Source organism: Eubalaena glacialis, chromosome 8 (genome assembly GCF_028564815.1).
Source record: "Eubalaena glacialis isolate mEubGla1 chromosome 8, mEubGla1.1.hap2.+ XY, whole genome shotgun sequence".
NCBI classification, from domain to species: Eukaryota; Metazoa; Chordata; class Mammalia; order Artiodactyla; family Balaenidae; genus Eubalaena; species Eubalaena glacialis.
In genome coordinates this window covers 101056991-101074520 of record NC_083723.1, presented here as the reverse complement: position 1 = coordinate 101074520, position 17530 = coordinate 101056991, and the positions used below count along the sequence as shown (strand labels likewise).

Genomic DNA, 17530 nt, shown 5'->3' with positions numbered 1-17530 from the left:
CTGGATTTATTACTGGAGTGGAATTTATAGACTTGTCAGGATGCAGGAAGGAGGACTGGGACTAAGTGCCTGAAATGCCTTGCGATTTTCAAGTTTCTGTGAATTCTAATAATTCTCTCTCTTGTAAGAGAGCAATCTGCTATTGGATTGGTTAGTCATGATCTTCCATGCTTATTCAAGCTCACTTCACTTACTGTCAGGAGTCTACTGCACACACTTGCAGGGAGGTTTCCTACCTGCCAAAGCTCAAAGCAAGGATGATAGATTTTATGAAATTCAAAAAGAGGTAATAAGGAGGATTTACTTCAAAAGAGTAGAAAAGTCTGCTGAAATGCTGAGAGATTTTCTCCTAGTGTCTGAATCATCTGTATCCTCTAAATTCAAGGTTAAGCAGTTCTAATGTTAACAAATTACAGTTCTAAGTAGGAAGACAACAGCAGGTTTGTATTAGGCTGGAAAATTTATAAGTTCAAGGAGTTCAGCATGATGGCTTCATTTACATATATTGTGAAATGATTACCACAATAGATTCAACTAACATCCATCTTCTCTTATAGAAACAATAAATAGAAAAGAAAGAAGAAAAGAATAAAGGAAAAATATTCTCCTTGTGATGAGGACTCTTAGGATTTCTCTTAACAACTTTCCTATGTATCATACAGCAGTGTTAACTATAGTCATCATGTTGTACATTACATTCCTAGTATTTATTTATCTTATAACTGGAAGTTTGTACCTTTTGACCACTGTCACCCATTTCTCCCACGTTTTACCCCATGCCTCTGGTAACCAGCAATCTGTTCTCTCTATGAATTCAAGGTTTGGGTTGTTGTTGTTGTTTTTAGATTCCACATATAAGTGAAATCATATGGTATTTGTTTTCTCTGACTTATTTCACATAGCGTAGTGCCCTCAGGGTCTATCCATGTCACAAATGGTGAAATTTTCTTCTTTTTTATGGATGAATAATATTCCATTCTATAGATATATACCACATCTTTACCCATTCATCTATCGATGGACATTGAGGTTGCTTCCATGTCTTGGCTGTTATAAAATAATGCGGCAATGAACATGGGGGTGCATATATCTTTTTTTTTTTTTTTAATTTTTTTTTTAAATTTATTTATTTATCTATTTATGGCTGTGTTGGGTCTTCGTTTCTGTGTGAGGGCTTTCTCTAGTTGCGTCAAGCGGGGGCCACTCTTCATCGCGGTGCGCGGGCCTCTCTTGTTGCGGAACACAGGCCCCAGACGCGCAGGCTCAGCAATTGTGGCTCGCGGGCCCAGTTGCTCCGTGGCATGTGGGATCTTCCCAGACCAGGGCTCGAACCCGTGTCCCCTGCATTAGCAGGCAGATTCTCAACCACTGCGCCACCAGGGAAGCCCTGCATATATCTTTTTGAAATAGCGTTTTTGTTTCTTTCAGATAAATATCCAAAAGTGGAATTTCCGGGTCATATGGTAGTTCTATTTTTAGTTTTTTGAGGAACCTGCATAATGTTTTGTATAGTGATTGCACCAATTTACAGTCCCACCAACAATGAATGAGGATTCCTTTTTCTCCACATTCTCGCCAACACTAGTTATTTCTTGTCTTTTTGATAATAGCTATTCTAACAGGTGTGAGGTGATATCTCATTGTGGTTTTAATTTGCATTTCTCTGATGATGAGTGATGTTGAGCATCTTTTCATGTACCTGTTGGCCATCTGTGTGTCTTCTTTGGAAAAATGTCTATGCATATTCTCTATTTCTTTAACCAAATTGTTTGGGTTTTTTTGCTATTGAGTTGTATGAGTTGTTTATATATTTTTGATATTAACCCCTTATCAGATATATGATTTGCAAATATATTCTCCCATTCAGTAAGTTGTCTATTTAATTGGGTTTTTAAAATGGAGTTTGAATTTTGTCAAATTTTCATTAAAAATCACGATTTTTCTCCTTACTTCTTTTAATGTGATGAATATATTACCGGATTCCCAACACTGAATCACCTTAGATTTCTGTAATAAACTCTAGTTGGTCATGATGTATTGTTTTTTAATGTGTTTTGCAAGTGTCCTCGCTAATCATTTAAGATTTTTATGCCAATTTTCTAAAAGGAGATGTCTACAATTTTTGTGCAATTTTTAATATATTTTGACATAAATGTTAATCTGCTTCATAAAAATAATTTATAAGTTCTTCTTTTATTCTAGGGTTTAGAATAGTTTAAATAGCTTTAGGATTACTTGATCTTGAAAAATCCAATAAATTCCCTTGTGAAACCAGTTGGACCTGGTACATTTTAGCCCGAAAGTTATTTTACAATTTTCTTAATCCTTTTATGGTAAATGGTCTATTTGGACTTTTTAATCTCAATTGGGCCAATTCTGCTAGATTAATTTTCCTAGAAGATCAACAATTTCTACTAGAATTTCAAATTTTGTTCCATAGAATTATATGAAGTTACCCAGTCAATCTGATGGCCTTTTGTTTCTTAATCATACTTTCAATATATCTTTACTTTAAAAATTCATTTTAAGCTAACATTTTATAGTCAGTATTCAAGTCTTGTGTGGTGTCTAAATGTTTTATTATTTTTTTCTGATTCTCTCTCACACTGGCTTATTTGCTTACATGTTTGATACTTTATTATTTTGAATTTATACTTTGCTGAACTTAATCTAAGAGGCATGAATCAGGAAAAATTCTTCCCAGAAAGTATTTTCTACTGCTAGGACCCAGAGGGCGCCATCAATTTGAAACTATATGGCAGACACGGAAATGCAGCATCTAGATCCCTCTTCAAGAAAGAACTTGCTGGGCTTCCCTGGTGGCGCAGTGGTTAAGAATCCGCCTGCCAATGCAGGGGACGTGGATTCAAGCCCTGGTCTGGGAAGATCCCACATGCCGTGGAGCAACTAAGCCTGTGCACCACAACTACTGAGCCAGCGCTCTAGAGCCCAAGAGCCACAACTACTGAGCCCGCGTGCTGCAACTACTGAAGCCCGTGCGCCTAGAGCCCATGGTTTGCAACAAGAGAAGCCACCGCAATGAGAAGCCTGTGCACCATAATGAAGAGTAGCCCCCGCTCGTCGCAACTAGAGAAAGCCTGCACGCAGCAACGAAGACCCAGTGCAGCCAAAAATGCATAAATAAAATAAATAAATTTATTTAAAAAAAAAAAGAACTTTCTGACCCACTGCAGAGAGTGTGCTAAACAGACAATCTCTAATTTTTAGCCACTTGGGTTCTGCTCAGCTGTAGGAAGCCACAGCACCTGAGATCATGAAGCAGGTTTAACGGCCTGGCTATACCTGCCCCATTCGGGATACTCTGATGGACAATACTCACTCCATATAACCTCACTGGGTTGGCTGAGGCTTTGTCATGCATCACTATTCATTTTCTCCCTCTGCCCCATCCTGCTCCCTCTTCCTTCCCTTCCCAGGCATTTATCCCTAATAAACAACTCCCTCAATCTCTTACCTCAGCCCTGATTCTGGAGAACCCAACCTGCAGTAGACCAGTTGAATTCAATTTATTGACATAGGCTTCTCATTACCTTGCAAATAACTTACACATGAATCTTGGGTCCAAAAGTCAGCAGTTCTATAGTTAGAAACTCCAAGAAGAGACTTTCAGATGACAGATTTATAGCTCAGAGAGGCTAGATGGTTGGCATAAGATCACAAAGGATTGTGGTGCTGTCTTGTGGCTGCTTTGCTATAATAAGCAAACCTAGGAACAATACAGGTTAAATCAAAGCAGGTTGCTTTTTTTTTTCCAGTGCATTTTTTAAGAGACAATAGGCCCAGCTGATTTCAGATAGAAATTATTAACATGTAAGATTTAACGGTAACCAAAGACATACAGATCATGCATGGTGCTTGGAGTGGAGCTGCCAGTGTGTGCAAACACTGAGCACCTTATTTTGTATATGTTGTCCTGATTTATATGATCTTCAAACACAGGTATGACAGCTTTTGGACAGAGTTTATTTCAAGAGATTTATGTTATAAAAACAACTAACATATCTTCTGTTTTGCAAACATTCTTGCCTCTCGGATTCCATTCTGGGTACACTGTGGGTTAACAATGAGAACCAATCTTGGCTCTGCTCTTTTCTCACTTTTTCCAGTGCTAGCCTGCTCCTCACTATTCTTCCCATATGTCTCAGCAAATGCTGTAATGGGGTCGATGGCGATGTGCGTGTGATATCTTGCCTAAAATGAAAGCCTAAAATATATTCTGAAAAAAGCTACAGTAACAACACTTTGGGCACCGCAAAGGTGACAGATGTTGCTAGGAGGAGGGCCATACTTTTCATGGCTCTGGAGCACCTATCTCTGGGGCCAACATTATGTTCCTTCCCGACACACCATGTGTCAGTGACTCCAAATGCTCCTTCTGTGACAGAATAACAGAAGCACTGATCCTTGAGGCTGTAATCTCTCTCACTGTAATTGCTCTTGTTATGGTACACTCAGTACCATCTACAGTGTTTTCCTTCCTGATGGGAAAGAGCTTTCACGGGCGTGTAGAGGTTTTGCTCTGTGCTGCTTCCAGAGTCTCATGTTTACATGGCAAGTCCCTAATCTCCCACTCCAAGATGCTAGGCTGAACAGTGAAGGGACTGGGGGATGCAGGTCCTGACTTGGCCCTGACACAAAACCTTTGAATTGGACCAATGTCCATTGTTGCTGCCTTTCTTTAAGGAGGAGAGAGCATTTCTGATTAATTCAGAATCATTTTTCCAATCTCACTGATTTTCTTGGAAGGATTTAAGTTCCCTTCTATTGTTTTCTGCTTATTTCCCATATATTTTTATTTTTTAAAGGAAACTTGATCTGTGAATTCAGACTCTGTCCATTTGGCCACACTCAACAGGGGCCCTTTAAAATACACTCTGGAGAGATCCACCCTACAGAACAAGGCTTGCTGCCCTCAGGGTCTGTTCCTTGAGGCTGAGACCAGTAGCTAGTCCACCAAGTAAGGAGAGTCCTCTGAGAATTCCAAACAACACAGTCCACTAGGAGTTTGAGGACTTATATAATAGACTCAGTCTAGCAAGCCCACTCCTCTGAGCCTTTGATCCTTTTTCATACTTTGCCAGGACACTTCTGGTATTGCTACCCATTTAATGGGAGCTAACACTTTCCCAAGTATCTAACAGCCTTCCTCGCAGTGCTTTAGGACTGGGGCTCTTACCAGGACATTAAAATCTGTCTAATGTGGAGAGGCCCCCCATATTGATAAACTCTGCTTTATCCAGTCTTACATTTTGCCAGCCTTGGTCCAGCACCCTTAGCATCCTTCCCAGGCATACTTTCCTGGTTCCAGCTGATAAAGCTCAGGGTTTGTAGCTGCTTCAGGGTAAAATCTGAGGGGTGGAAACAATATAGAGGAGAAGAAGCTGTGGAAGAATCCAATCCCTGGTAGTTTTAGGAAGAGTCATCATCATGATACAGTGGGGAATTTTGGAATGTAAATTGCACCGCAAGCACTGTCCCACCTTGAGACAGGAAGAGAGGCTTTTAGACTCCTGTCTAGTCAATAATTGGCCATTGGCAATGGGGCAAATGGCTTCAAGATAGCTTCAGTCGAGACTGTGATTAAGAATCATCCAACAAACAAAAACCCAGGACCAGATGGCTTCAGAGACGAATTCTATCAAACATTTAGAGAAGAGCTAACACCTATCCTTTTCAAACTCTTCCAAAATATAGCAGAGGGAGGAACACTCCCAAACTCATTCTATGAGGCCACCATCACCCTGATACCAAAACCAGACAAATATGTCACAAAGAAAGAAAACTGCAGGCCAATATCACTGATGAACATAGATGCATAAATCCTCAACAAAATACTAGCAAACAGAATCCAACAGCACATTAAAAGGATCATACACCTTGATCAAGTGGGGTTTATCCCAGGAATGCAAGGATTCTTCAATATACGCAAATCAATCAACGTGATAAACCGTATTAACAAATTGAAGGAGAAAAACCATATGATCATCTCAATAGATGCAGAAAAAGCTTTCGACAAAATTCAACACACATTTATGATAAAAACCCTCCAGAAAGTAGGCATAGAGAGAACTTACCTCAACATAATAAAGGCCATATATGATAAACCCACAGCCAACATCATTCTCAATGGTGAAAAACTGAAACCATTTCCTCTAAGAACAGGAACAAGACAAGATTGTCCACTCTCATCACTATTATTCAACATAGTTTTGGAAGTGTTAGCCACAGCAATCAGAGAAGAAAAAGAAATAAAAGGAATCCAAATCGGAAAAGAAGAAGTAAAGCTGTCACTGTTTGAGATGACATGATACTATACATAGAGAATCCTAAAGATGCTACCAGAAAACTACTAGAGCTAATCAATGAATTTGGTAAAGTAGCAGGATACAAAATTAATACACAGAAATCTCTTGCATTCCTATACACTAATGATGAAAACTCTGAAAGAGAAATTAAGGAAACACTCCCATTTACCATTGCAACAAAAAGAATAAAATACCTAGGAATAAACCTACCTAAGGAGACAAAAGACTTGTATGCAGAAAACTATAAGACACTGATGAAAGAAATTAAAGATGTTACAAACAGATGGAGAGATATACCATGTTCTTGGATCAGAAGAATCAACATTGTGAAAATGACTATACTACCCAAAGCAATCTACAGATTCAATGCAATCCCTATCAAACTACCAATGGCATTTTTCACAGAACTAGAACAAAAAATTTCACAATTTGTATGGAAACACAAAAGACCCCGAATAGCCAAAGCAATCTTGAGAAAGAAAAACGGAGCTGGAGGAATCAGGCTCCCTGACTTCAGACTATACTACAGAGCTACAGTAATCAAGACAGTATGGTACTGGCACAAAAACAGAAATATAGATCAATGGAACAGGATAGAAAGCCTAGAGATAAACCCACACACATATGGTCACCTTATTTTTGATAAAGGAGGCAAGAATATACAATGGAGAAAAGACAGCCTCTTCAATAAATGGTGCTGGGAAAACTGGACAGCTACATGTAAAAGAATGAAATTAGAACACTCCCTAACACCATACACAAAAATAAACTCCAAATGGATTAAAGACCTAAATGTAAGGCCAGACACTATAAAACTCTTAGAGGAAAACGTAGGCAGAACACTCTATGACATAAATCACAGCAAGATTCTTTTTGACCCACCTCCTAGAGAAATGGAAATAAAAACAAAAATAAACAAATGGGACCTAATGAAACTTAAAAGCTTTTGCACAGCAAAGGAAACCATAAACAAGATGAAAAGACAACCCTCAGAATGGGAGATAATATTTGCAAATGAAGCAACTGACAAAGGATTAATCTCCAAAATATACAAGCAGCTCATGCAGCTCTATATCAAAAGAACAAACAACCCAATCCAAAATGGGCAGAAGACCTAAGTAGACATTTCTCCAAAGAAGATATACAGATTGCCAACAAACACATGAAAAGATGCTCAACATCACTAATCATCATTAGAGAAATGCAAATCAAAACTACAATGAGGGGCTTCCCTGGTGGTGCAGTGGTTGGGAGTCTGCCTGCCAATGCAGGGGACACGGGTTCGAGCCCTGGTCTGGGAAGATCCCACATGCCGCGGAGCAACTGGGCCCGTGAGCCACGGCTACTGAGCCTGCGGGTCTGGAGCCTGTGCTCTGCAGCGGGAGAGGCCGCGACAGTGAGAGGCCCGCGCACCGCGATGAAGAGTGGCCCCCGCTTGCCGCAACTAGAGAAAGCCCTAGCACAGAAACGAAGACCCAACACAGCCATAAATAAATAAATAAAATAAAAATTAAAAAATGGCCATCATCAAAAAATCTACAAACAGTAAATGCTGGAGAGGGTGTGGAGAAAAGGGAACCCTCTTTCACTGTTGGTGGGAATGTAAATTGATACAGCCACTATGGAGAACAGTATGGAGCTTCCTTAAAAAACTAAAACTAGAACTACCATACAACCCAACAATCCCACTACTGGGCATATACCCTGAGAAAACCATAATTCAAAAAGAGTCATGTACCACAATGTTCATTGCAGCTCTATTTACAATACATGGCAGCAACCTAAGTGTCCATCGACAGATGAATGGATAAAGCAGATGCGGCACATATATACAATGGAATATTACTGAGACATAAAAAGGAACAAAATTGAGTTATTTGTAGTGAGGTGGATGGACCTAAAGACTGTCATACAGAATGAAGTAAGTCAGAAAGAGAAAAATAAATACCATATGCTAACACATATATATGAAATCTAAAAAAAAAAAAGTGGTTCTGAAGAACCTAGGGTCAGGACAGGAATAATGACGCAGATGTAGAGAATGGACTTGAGTACACGGGGAGGGGGAAGGGTAAGCTGGGACGAAGTGAGAGAGTGACATGGACATCTTTACACTACCAAATGTAAAATAGATAGCTAGTGGGAAGCAACCACATAGCACAGGGTGATCAGCTCTGTGCTTTGTGACCACCTAGAGGGGTGGGATAGGGAGGGTGGGAGGGAGATGCAAGAGGGAGGAGATATGGGGATATGTGTATATGTATATGTATAGTTGATTCATTTTGTTATAAAGCAGAAACTAACACACCATTGTAAAGCAATTATACTCCAATAAAGATGTTAAAATACAATAAAACAAAACAAACAAAAAAAGGTAGCTTTAGTCATCCACAGGCACGCCTCCACGGAGGATTGGCGGTGTGAACTGTTAGCTGAAGCACCCTACAGCGACTAGGGTTTGGGTACATCAACCAAACCAGTAAAAGGGATGGTAGGAGATATGAGCAGGCCACCAAGACAGTCTGTTGCACCAATTTATCAAAATGTTTCTGATATGTTAATGCTTATGATATGATAATTACCAAATCTTCACTAATATTTCAATCAGAATGTATTATTCTCTTTTTTCCACATTTACAATATGTTGGTTGAACCCCTATTTCTAATTGATTTAAAGTTTTTGAGATACAGTTAGTTTTTTATGTAGCTCTACCCCGCTCTAATTGTAAATTCCTTGGGGGCAGTCAGTCATTCTCCACTGCACCTAACAGAGTGGACTTACAGGTAGCATTTAATAATTTTTTTAAAATGTGTTTGATGATATGCATCAGCGTAGGCAGAACAAACCCATAGCAATTCCTTTTGTAAAGAAAAATATTCTCCATTTATCTTTTGGGTCAATCTGAATTTCCATACGTTGTGTTTGCTTAGTGGTGTGTATGCCAGCAAAGGTCTCAGCGATCCTTGGAATGAAATGGTTATATAAGTGTGCAACCTGAGCAAACTCGAAAGGGTTTGCTTTGTAACTGACAGACAGTCAATGATGGTATCCTTGGGAAAAGCTGTGGTTGTGTTCTCAGAGAAAATCCTTGAATAGGGATTAATTAAAATAAATGTGGAGGTAAAGTTTACTTTAGTAACTTTTAGAGATACCTAGAGAAAAACTAAATGAATCTAGTGAATTTTTCTCTCTAGTTTGGTAGAAAAGAAATGTCTGCCATCCAGATAATAGCAGTAGGGCTGGAAAAAAAAAACATGCTTTGGCAAGAAAACATCAAAAGTAGGAAGAAGCCTTTTGAACTGTTAAAAGGCAGATGCGGATGATGTGAATTAAATCAATTCTCTTCATAGCGTAAGTCTTCTTTAAGGCATGAGACGAACACATTCACTAGTTAATTTTTTCATAATTGGTTGCTTTTGCAATCTAGTTAAAATTATTTTTTGTACAAATTTTCTCTGATGCTTATTCTATCCATCTTTCAGACCAAGACTGAGGTACAGAGTCAGTATGTAACTTACCAAAAAACCTAAAAAGTGGAAATGTTAGTTAGGGTCCAAGTCTCTAAAGGAGAGTCCATCCTTTGTTTGTTACACCAGACTGTCTCCTTGATGGGACTCCAAAACCTGCCACAATTCTCCAATCACCCTTTGATTGATTTACCATTTTTGAATTACAGTTGAACAAATTGGTTTGCAGTCGAATCTTTTTAGCATCAAGGAGAAACCAAAAGAAGGGCCTGCATGCTGTATCTTTGGTGCCAAGATCAGTACACTTATTCGGCATGCAGTCAATATTTAGTGAATAAATAAATATTTTTATTTTTATGACAAAGTTCATTTTATACACGGTTACCACATTGATTAACATTTTATCTCAGTATGTTAGTGAAATTTCTAATTTAAATTATTTTAAATAGAGAAATATTAGTATATGGGGATTACCAAAGATTGGAATAGATTTGCTTAAACATATTTTGATTTAGCTGAGTACATTTGAAAAGATGTTTATAGGCTCATGAATATTTTTTCAGTGGAGTCTAAGTTAGGGGTATCTGTTAAGGATTCAGAAAACAAAAATGAAATGTTTAGACAGAGTTCGCATTTTGTCATATTTAGATTTTAAACTGATGCTAGGTATATTCTCAGATCTGCTATAACCTGAGGACTCAGGTTAACTCCTGGAGACATCTATTGAGGTCCACAGACACCAGCTTCCTCTCTTTCAGGAGGCCCGCTTTCCCCACATTGCCCATGCGAGGCTGGCTCGTGTCTCTAGGATAGAACTAAACCTCCTTATGTTGTGAATAATTGGGGAAAGCAAACTATATCCAATTGAGGCAAGTTTCCTGTACTTCCTTTTCTTGGCATAGGTTTAAATCATGGCACAGTCATTTTCAGTCCATCTCTATCACTTTTCTCATTTTATAATGAGACATCTTCTAGCTTCCATTTATTACATGATTACCTTGTAAACACAAGGTGCTGTGATACATTTACACACACATTTCTAATCTTCATAATATCCTGGCAAGTTTGGTGTTAGTGCCCCATTTTATAGATGACAAAATGAGGCTTAAAGAAGCTTACAAGCAAATGGCAAAAGTAGAACTGGGATCTTTGTTTTACTCCAAAACCATGTTCTTTTTAGTATTCCCTGCAAGCATACTAGATCCTAAATGATGAGTTTATGATTGTTTTGATAGCACACCCTCTTCCACTCTTGGCTTCAAAACAGTCCTGTTTATCCCTTTAGATTAGCCTCTATGAGAAGAAGCTCTTTCCTATATGGGTCCTAGGTTCACTCACACTTGACTCTTAGGCTTGTTCTTCTTAATCAAAAAAAAAAAAATTTTTTTTTTAAGCTGAAGATTCTACCACCTCAAAGAGGCATATATTCTAGAATAGGATCAGCTTGGGGTTTCAAATTCTCAGCAGCAATTCCCTTTCCCATCTTCCATGGGAATTTTAGGTTCGTAAGCCAAGTGAACTTCCAATTTTGAACCCAAGAATTAGGAAGCATGTTGTCCCTAGCAGCACTGGGCAGGAGCAGGCCTTTCTTCTTCCCCTTCTTCCCATGACAGAGGTAGCCCTGCATCCTTACAGTATGAGGGCACAGGAGAGCTGGTACTCTCTGGAAGGAGGTACTTCCAAAAGGAAAAAGGGTGGAGCTGAGTGAAGCATGGGTTGTTCCTCCAAATTTACATTCATATAAACCATTAACCTGCACAGGGGTAGAGTGAGTTAAGGCACAGAGAGGGGCAGTAGTTACTCTGAGCTTCCTTTTCTCACCAGGAGAGAAGAAGCTCTCCTACAATAAGGGAGCTAACATAAGAACTACAGTGAAACTGTCTATAATCTCAATTTCAAGCACTGCTTTTGAGGCCACCACCTCCTCTCCGCCCAGCTCATTCCCTTTGATAATCTGACTTCACAGGAGAACTTACTCTCCCCATCTCCCCACTCTCCCATCTCCATCTCTCTCTTAGTGATGTCAGCTGGGCTGTGATTTTAAATACGAATCCTGTGGTGCGTTCTAGGTGGTTTGCCACGGGTTCCCAGTGAGGTTAAATCCCAGTTGCTCACAGCAATAACCAGCTGTACAATACCTACTTTACCAGGTTTTTTTTCCCTGCTCTGTCTTACTCTCCTTACTGCTTACTCTGGCTTCCTGGCATCACCTCCCAAACAAAAATTACCCAAGTCTTTGTCTCAAACTCTACTTTTGGGGGCACTCAAGTAATTAGCAATGATGCTGATGACACTGATAACATGGTGATGTAGCACATTCATAAAGTAAAATTATAGGTTAAAGAAGTGAAAAATCTGGGTGGCCTGATGGGGTTGGAGAAAACTTTGTAAAAACAAACAAAACAAAACCCCAAACCAAACAAAACCCTTGATGCAGGATTGAAAACCTGGAGCAGTTTAGATAGAAGAATAAAGGTGGTGAATGTGCTATAGGTAAGATAACAGCATGAACAAAAGTAGGAAACCTGGAAATGGGTAATTCTTTCCTTAGGTTGTATCTAGATATCCTATATTTACAAAACTATGCATACTATTGTGTAAGAAGAAACTATCACAAAAATCCAGGTCATTTTAGCAGGCAAGAAGTGAAATGGATACATAAGTACCATTTGCATACAAATACTTTCTTAAAAAGTATGACCAAAACCTGAGCAAAAGGCACCTGGCTGGTGATCTTACCCACCATCTAAAAATCCTTAAGTCCCCCTCTTTCAGGACAATGCAGAACACGGTAGAGTGTCATAGGAAGCAGCCTTGATTACCTCCTGGCTTCCACTGGCTTCCACCCAGCCACTCCCACTCATCTGGCCCTTCTCCCTAGTGTCCAGCCACACTGACCTAGCTCACTTCCCAAAATGGACACTGTTACGAATTTTCCAGCTCTTTCTGCCAGGAATGTTCTCTTTTCACCTGTTTTTCCTGATTAATCCGTACTCATCTTTCTGGACTTACTTGTGAGATCATCTGATATGTGACGCTTTCCTTGACTTGTTCATCCCTTCACCCCCTCTGTGGGCTGAGTGCCATTTTCATGGTATTCTCATAGCATCCACGTTGCTTCTATCAGAGCTGTCCTCACACTATATTGCATTATATTGTAATTGCGCCTTAACTGATCATCTTCCCAACATTTTTAATGGCTGGGACTGCAGCTTATTTATTTAAAAAGTTTTTTTTTAATGTTTTATGTGCCTAAGTAAAACGCTTGGTGTTGAGAATGTGTCTAATTAATGTCCTTTGAATAGGTGAATTAATTAATAAATGAAAACATGAATTTCTTCTTTTGCTAAAAGTGTACTGCATCTGTTTTGGGATCAAGAAAGTAGAATTAAGAAGCTAAATGGGTGTATCCTCTTCACTATATTTCTGTTGGACATTTTAGTCTTTATCCTCTCCCTTTCATAAACCGATGTGGAAGGACAAATAAGTTAGCATTTTAAAGGACTTGAGGCTTCTAAGATCAAGGTCTAGCTTAAGTCTTTACTATTTATTAAAAATGAATCTGTTAAACCTGAGTTAGGGATGAAAGCAACCAGTTAAGAATGATTTTTAACCCTGAGGAACGGTTAACCAAGTTAGAGATCATAATTGTGGTATTTCTCAGAGCCTAAGAAGTTTAAAGGAAAGTGTTCACTCAACTTTGACTCTCAGGCACTGAGGCATGATCAAAAGAATACCAAGCAGTTGTGAAACCTTAATGGTTCTATAGCGAGATTGTTGAGAAGAATTGCAACTTCTAGATTCAAAGACATTGTCCATCAGACCACTTTGAGGTTGTCATTCCAAATGTATCTGTAAACCTTAAAGGCTCTGAGCCGCCATGGTGACAAACTAGTCTTCACTGACTTCTTATAACGCTAGTCCAGTTGTCACCAACACTAATTCTATCTTTTGTTTACTGTGCTGCTGGTAATGGTGACATTTTGGCAAAAGAAAATCTGATGTCTTTGTTAAAGATGTTTATAGAGATTTTAGCTAGATGTGGACACATTGATTTCACTGCTAAATCTGTTCTCTTGTTTCTATTCTACTATCATTTTGAAAAACTTGAAGGATATATGTCTCTGCAGATAGCTTTAATAAGTCTAACAACATGTCCCCAACTCACAAAAACAGTCAATGCAAACTAAATTAAACAGTGAGCCAGATATAAAGAGGAACATTTTTACTCTCACTTATTTTGATTTTGATAGTGTTTGGTTAACAGAAATATTTTAAAAACTTGTTGATCTAGAGATATCAACTTTTTTTCAAAAAAAACATACTTGAGGCTTAGATAACTGTCAAATGCAACTATTTATTCACTTTGCAGAAATTAAGATGAAATGAAGGAAGAAATCTTCCTTTTAAAAAATTAGTTTGGGGCTTCCCTGGTGGCGCAGTGGTTAAGAATCGCCTGCCAGTGCAGGGGACACGGGTTTAAGCCCTGGTCCAGGAAGATCCCACATGCTGGGGAGCAACTAAGCCCATGCACTGCAACTACTGAGCCTGTGCTCTAGAGCCCACGAGCCACAACTACAGAGCCCACGCATCGCATCTACTGAAGGCCGTGCGCTCTAGAGCCTGTGCTCAGCAACGAGAGAAGCCTGTGTACCTCAACGAAGAGTAGCCCCCGCTCACCACAACTAGAGAAAGCCTGCACGCAGCAATGAAGACCCAACACAGCCAAAAATAATACATAAATAAAAATAAACAAATAAAAAGAAATTAGTTTGAACAGAATCTTCCTTTTAAAAATCTGTTTGAACTAATCAAACAGGTTGGTTTGAACAGATACTTTTCTAAAATATATGATATTATGAAAGTTTAATGTTTAGCCTCTTAGTAAATACTATTCATTTGAGAAATGTTTATTTTGAGCACAAAGGTTATTAAGACATAGCCAGCGCTTTTTAGAAAGTCATAGTAGAGCAAGAGAAATAGACGCTGCAAGATAATTATAACACAATATAATGAAGCTGTGTACAGAGAGCTATGGACGCACAGAAGAGTTTACTTTTCCTGCTGCATGGGAAAGTTATGGGAAGGCTGCAAAGAAATGGTGTCAGTTAAGAGACTAAGAAAAATTTCAAGCAGAGGTAGAGAAGGGCATTCCAGACTGAGGAAACATCATGAACAAAGGCTTGGAGGTGTCGGGGTATCTGGTTTGGGGGCAATAATGTGGCTAGGATGTATGATAGAAATAGTGCAGTAGAGAAATGGGATTGCAGGGAAAAGATGAGTTGGAACTAAGGTGTAAAGAGTTTTTTAACCCTTGAATAGGAATTTGGATCTCATTCTATACTTAATAGGAAACTATGGAAGGTTTTATGGAGCGGAGTGACATGAATAGTTCTGTTCTTTAGAAAAATTATTGTGCCCATGCAAGGTTCTGGTCACCCAATTTTCAGCACATGGTGGGGGGTGGATTTCCCGTAGCACCAGGCAATGCTCCAGCACCAGCCCCACAACTCAGCTCATACTGTCTACCAGGAGGTAGCATCAGGTAACACAGGTTAAAGGACCACTCCTAGAAGACTGCCCACAACACACTCCCCAACTCCCCACCAACTTCAAACACCAGTCTCAAAACCTCAGGTTTCTACCTGTGCTTCTGACTAACTGGCAACAGACTGGAGGTTCCAAGGACCCCTCTGTTTGGGCTTCAGATGAAAGTCCAGGTTGTTACCTGTGCTTCTGACTGACTGCCTATAAATCAGCTGTTCCCATGAGCCCCTCCTTGGGTTCCATTAATTTGCTAGAATGGCTCACCAATTTCAGGAAACCCATTTACTCACTAGACTACCAGTTTACTACTAAGGATATTAAAGGATACAAATCAACAGCCAGATGAAGAGATACACAGGGCTAGGTAGGTGGGACGGGGCATGGAGTCTCCATGCCCTCGTGGGGCACACCACTCTCCCAGCATTTCCATGTGTTCAACAACCCAGAAGCAGTCTAAATTCCTTCCTTTTGGGTTTTTATAAAGGCTTCCTTACATAGGCATGATTGATTAAAGAATTGGCCATTGCTAATCGAACTCATTCTCCAGCCCCTCTTCCCTGCCTGGAGGTGGAGTGGGAGATGGGGCGAGGAGGGGGCGATTGAAAGTTCCAGCCCTTTAATCACATGCTTGGTTCTACTGGCAACCGACCCCATCCTAAAACACTTTCCAAAAGTCACCTCATTAACATAAGAAAATACATTTTTATGCTCTCATCACTTAGAAATTCCATGTGTTTTAGGAGCTCTGTGCCAGAAACGGGGAAAGATCAGATATACATTTTTTTAATATTGTCAGAAACCAAACTCTGCACACCAAGTAAAACAAAGCCAAAATATGAGTTTATTACAAGGGTTTCAATCGGCAAGCTTAGAAACTAGAGGCTATGGGGGCAATGAGTTTTGAGTTGCTCACAGACCAAGGGTTTTTTATGGGGTAAATTGGAAGTTATTTGTCTTTTTCAGTTGGTTGGTTGCCTGTGGTCTTCTTCCTTATTTGGATCAGGGTAGCTGATTTAGACAAACAAGGAAGTCCAGAGATGGTGTGAACAGACTTGGCGTTTGGGGATTGGCTGGTGTCCTCTGCTGATTTCTAAGGTGAGCTATAAATTCCCTCAACTGATGTTAGTTAAGGTTAAGTTTCATTTTTTTTAATGCACCTGCATTGGCCAACTCCACTTTGTCCCTGACATAAGTGACTCCATTTTAGTTGAGTTCTACATTATAAATCACAATATCACAGCCTACTATTTGGTGAATTAATTGGAGAGCAAGAGATTAGAAACCATTTAGGACTACTGCAATAGTCCTGAAAAGAAGTGTTAAGGGCTTGAACCAGAATAGGTATGAAGACATAGTGAATACAAGAAACACCTTAGAAGCAGAATGTGTTAGATTTAAACGATCAATTGTTTGTTGAATTGAAAATAGTTGGGTAGAGAAAAGATGACCCTGATGTTTTAAATTTGAGAGAGCTGATGGGTAAAGATGGCACTGATCAAGAGGAATTGATGATGGAGGAAGGAAGCAGGCTTGAAGAGAGATGGTAGATTTTGTTTGGACTTGCTTAGGATGTGGCACCTGTGATACGTCAATGGAGATGTACAGGAAGCAACTGGGGGTTGGAGAGTGGAACTCAGGAGAGGGGTGGGTGCAGCCTGAGTTATAAATTTAGGAATCATCAAAAATAGATGGAAACAAGGACATAGGGACTGCAAGTAAGAAAAGAGGGCTAAGAACGGAATCCTGAGAAATATAATGGAGACTTGAAGGCAGGATAGAATTGGGAATAAAGAGGAAATCAACTCAGTTTTGATCTCTTTATGAATAAGGGCACAAATATCAAATATTCCTGTCTTCCTGGTGACAGCTTTTGCATTTTCATTACCAACTGGAAAAACATTAATTTTTCAGATCATGCTACATATCTGGAAATTTTATTCTTGACCTCAACTGTTTTCACATCTATGCATAGAATCCGCATATCAAAGTGCCCAGCTTTAGAGGCTGTAGTGCAGTGGATGAGGGCACTGGTTCCTAGTCAGAACTCTGGTTTCAAATCCCAGTTTTGCTACTTATCTAACTGGGTGCCAGGGAAAGTTACTTCAGTTTATTGCATGGAATTTTTTGCAACTTCAAAATGAAGATACAAAATGCTGCATGAAACACCAGGCATTATGTCTGGTGCTTTG

The 17530-nt window shown here is 39.4% G+C and overlaps 1 protein-coding gene across 1 annotated transcript in view; it reads left to right on the top strand.

Moving 5' to 3' along the window:
- IQUB (IQ motif and ubiquitin domain containing) overlaps positions 1-16390 on the top strand; it is a 121798-nt gene extending 105408 nt beyond the window's left edge. The window contains exon 13 of the mRNA XM_061197999.1: positions 16305-16390. Within this exon, the coding sequence (XP_061053982.1) occupies positions 16305-16349 (45 nt within the window). The 3' untranslated portion in view covers positions 16350-16390. The remainder of the gene's footprint in view (positions 1-16304) is intronic.
- The last annotated feature ends 1140 nt before the right edge of the window (positions 16391-17530 follow it).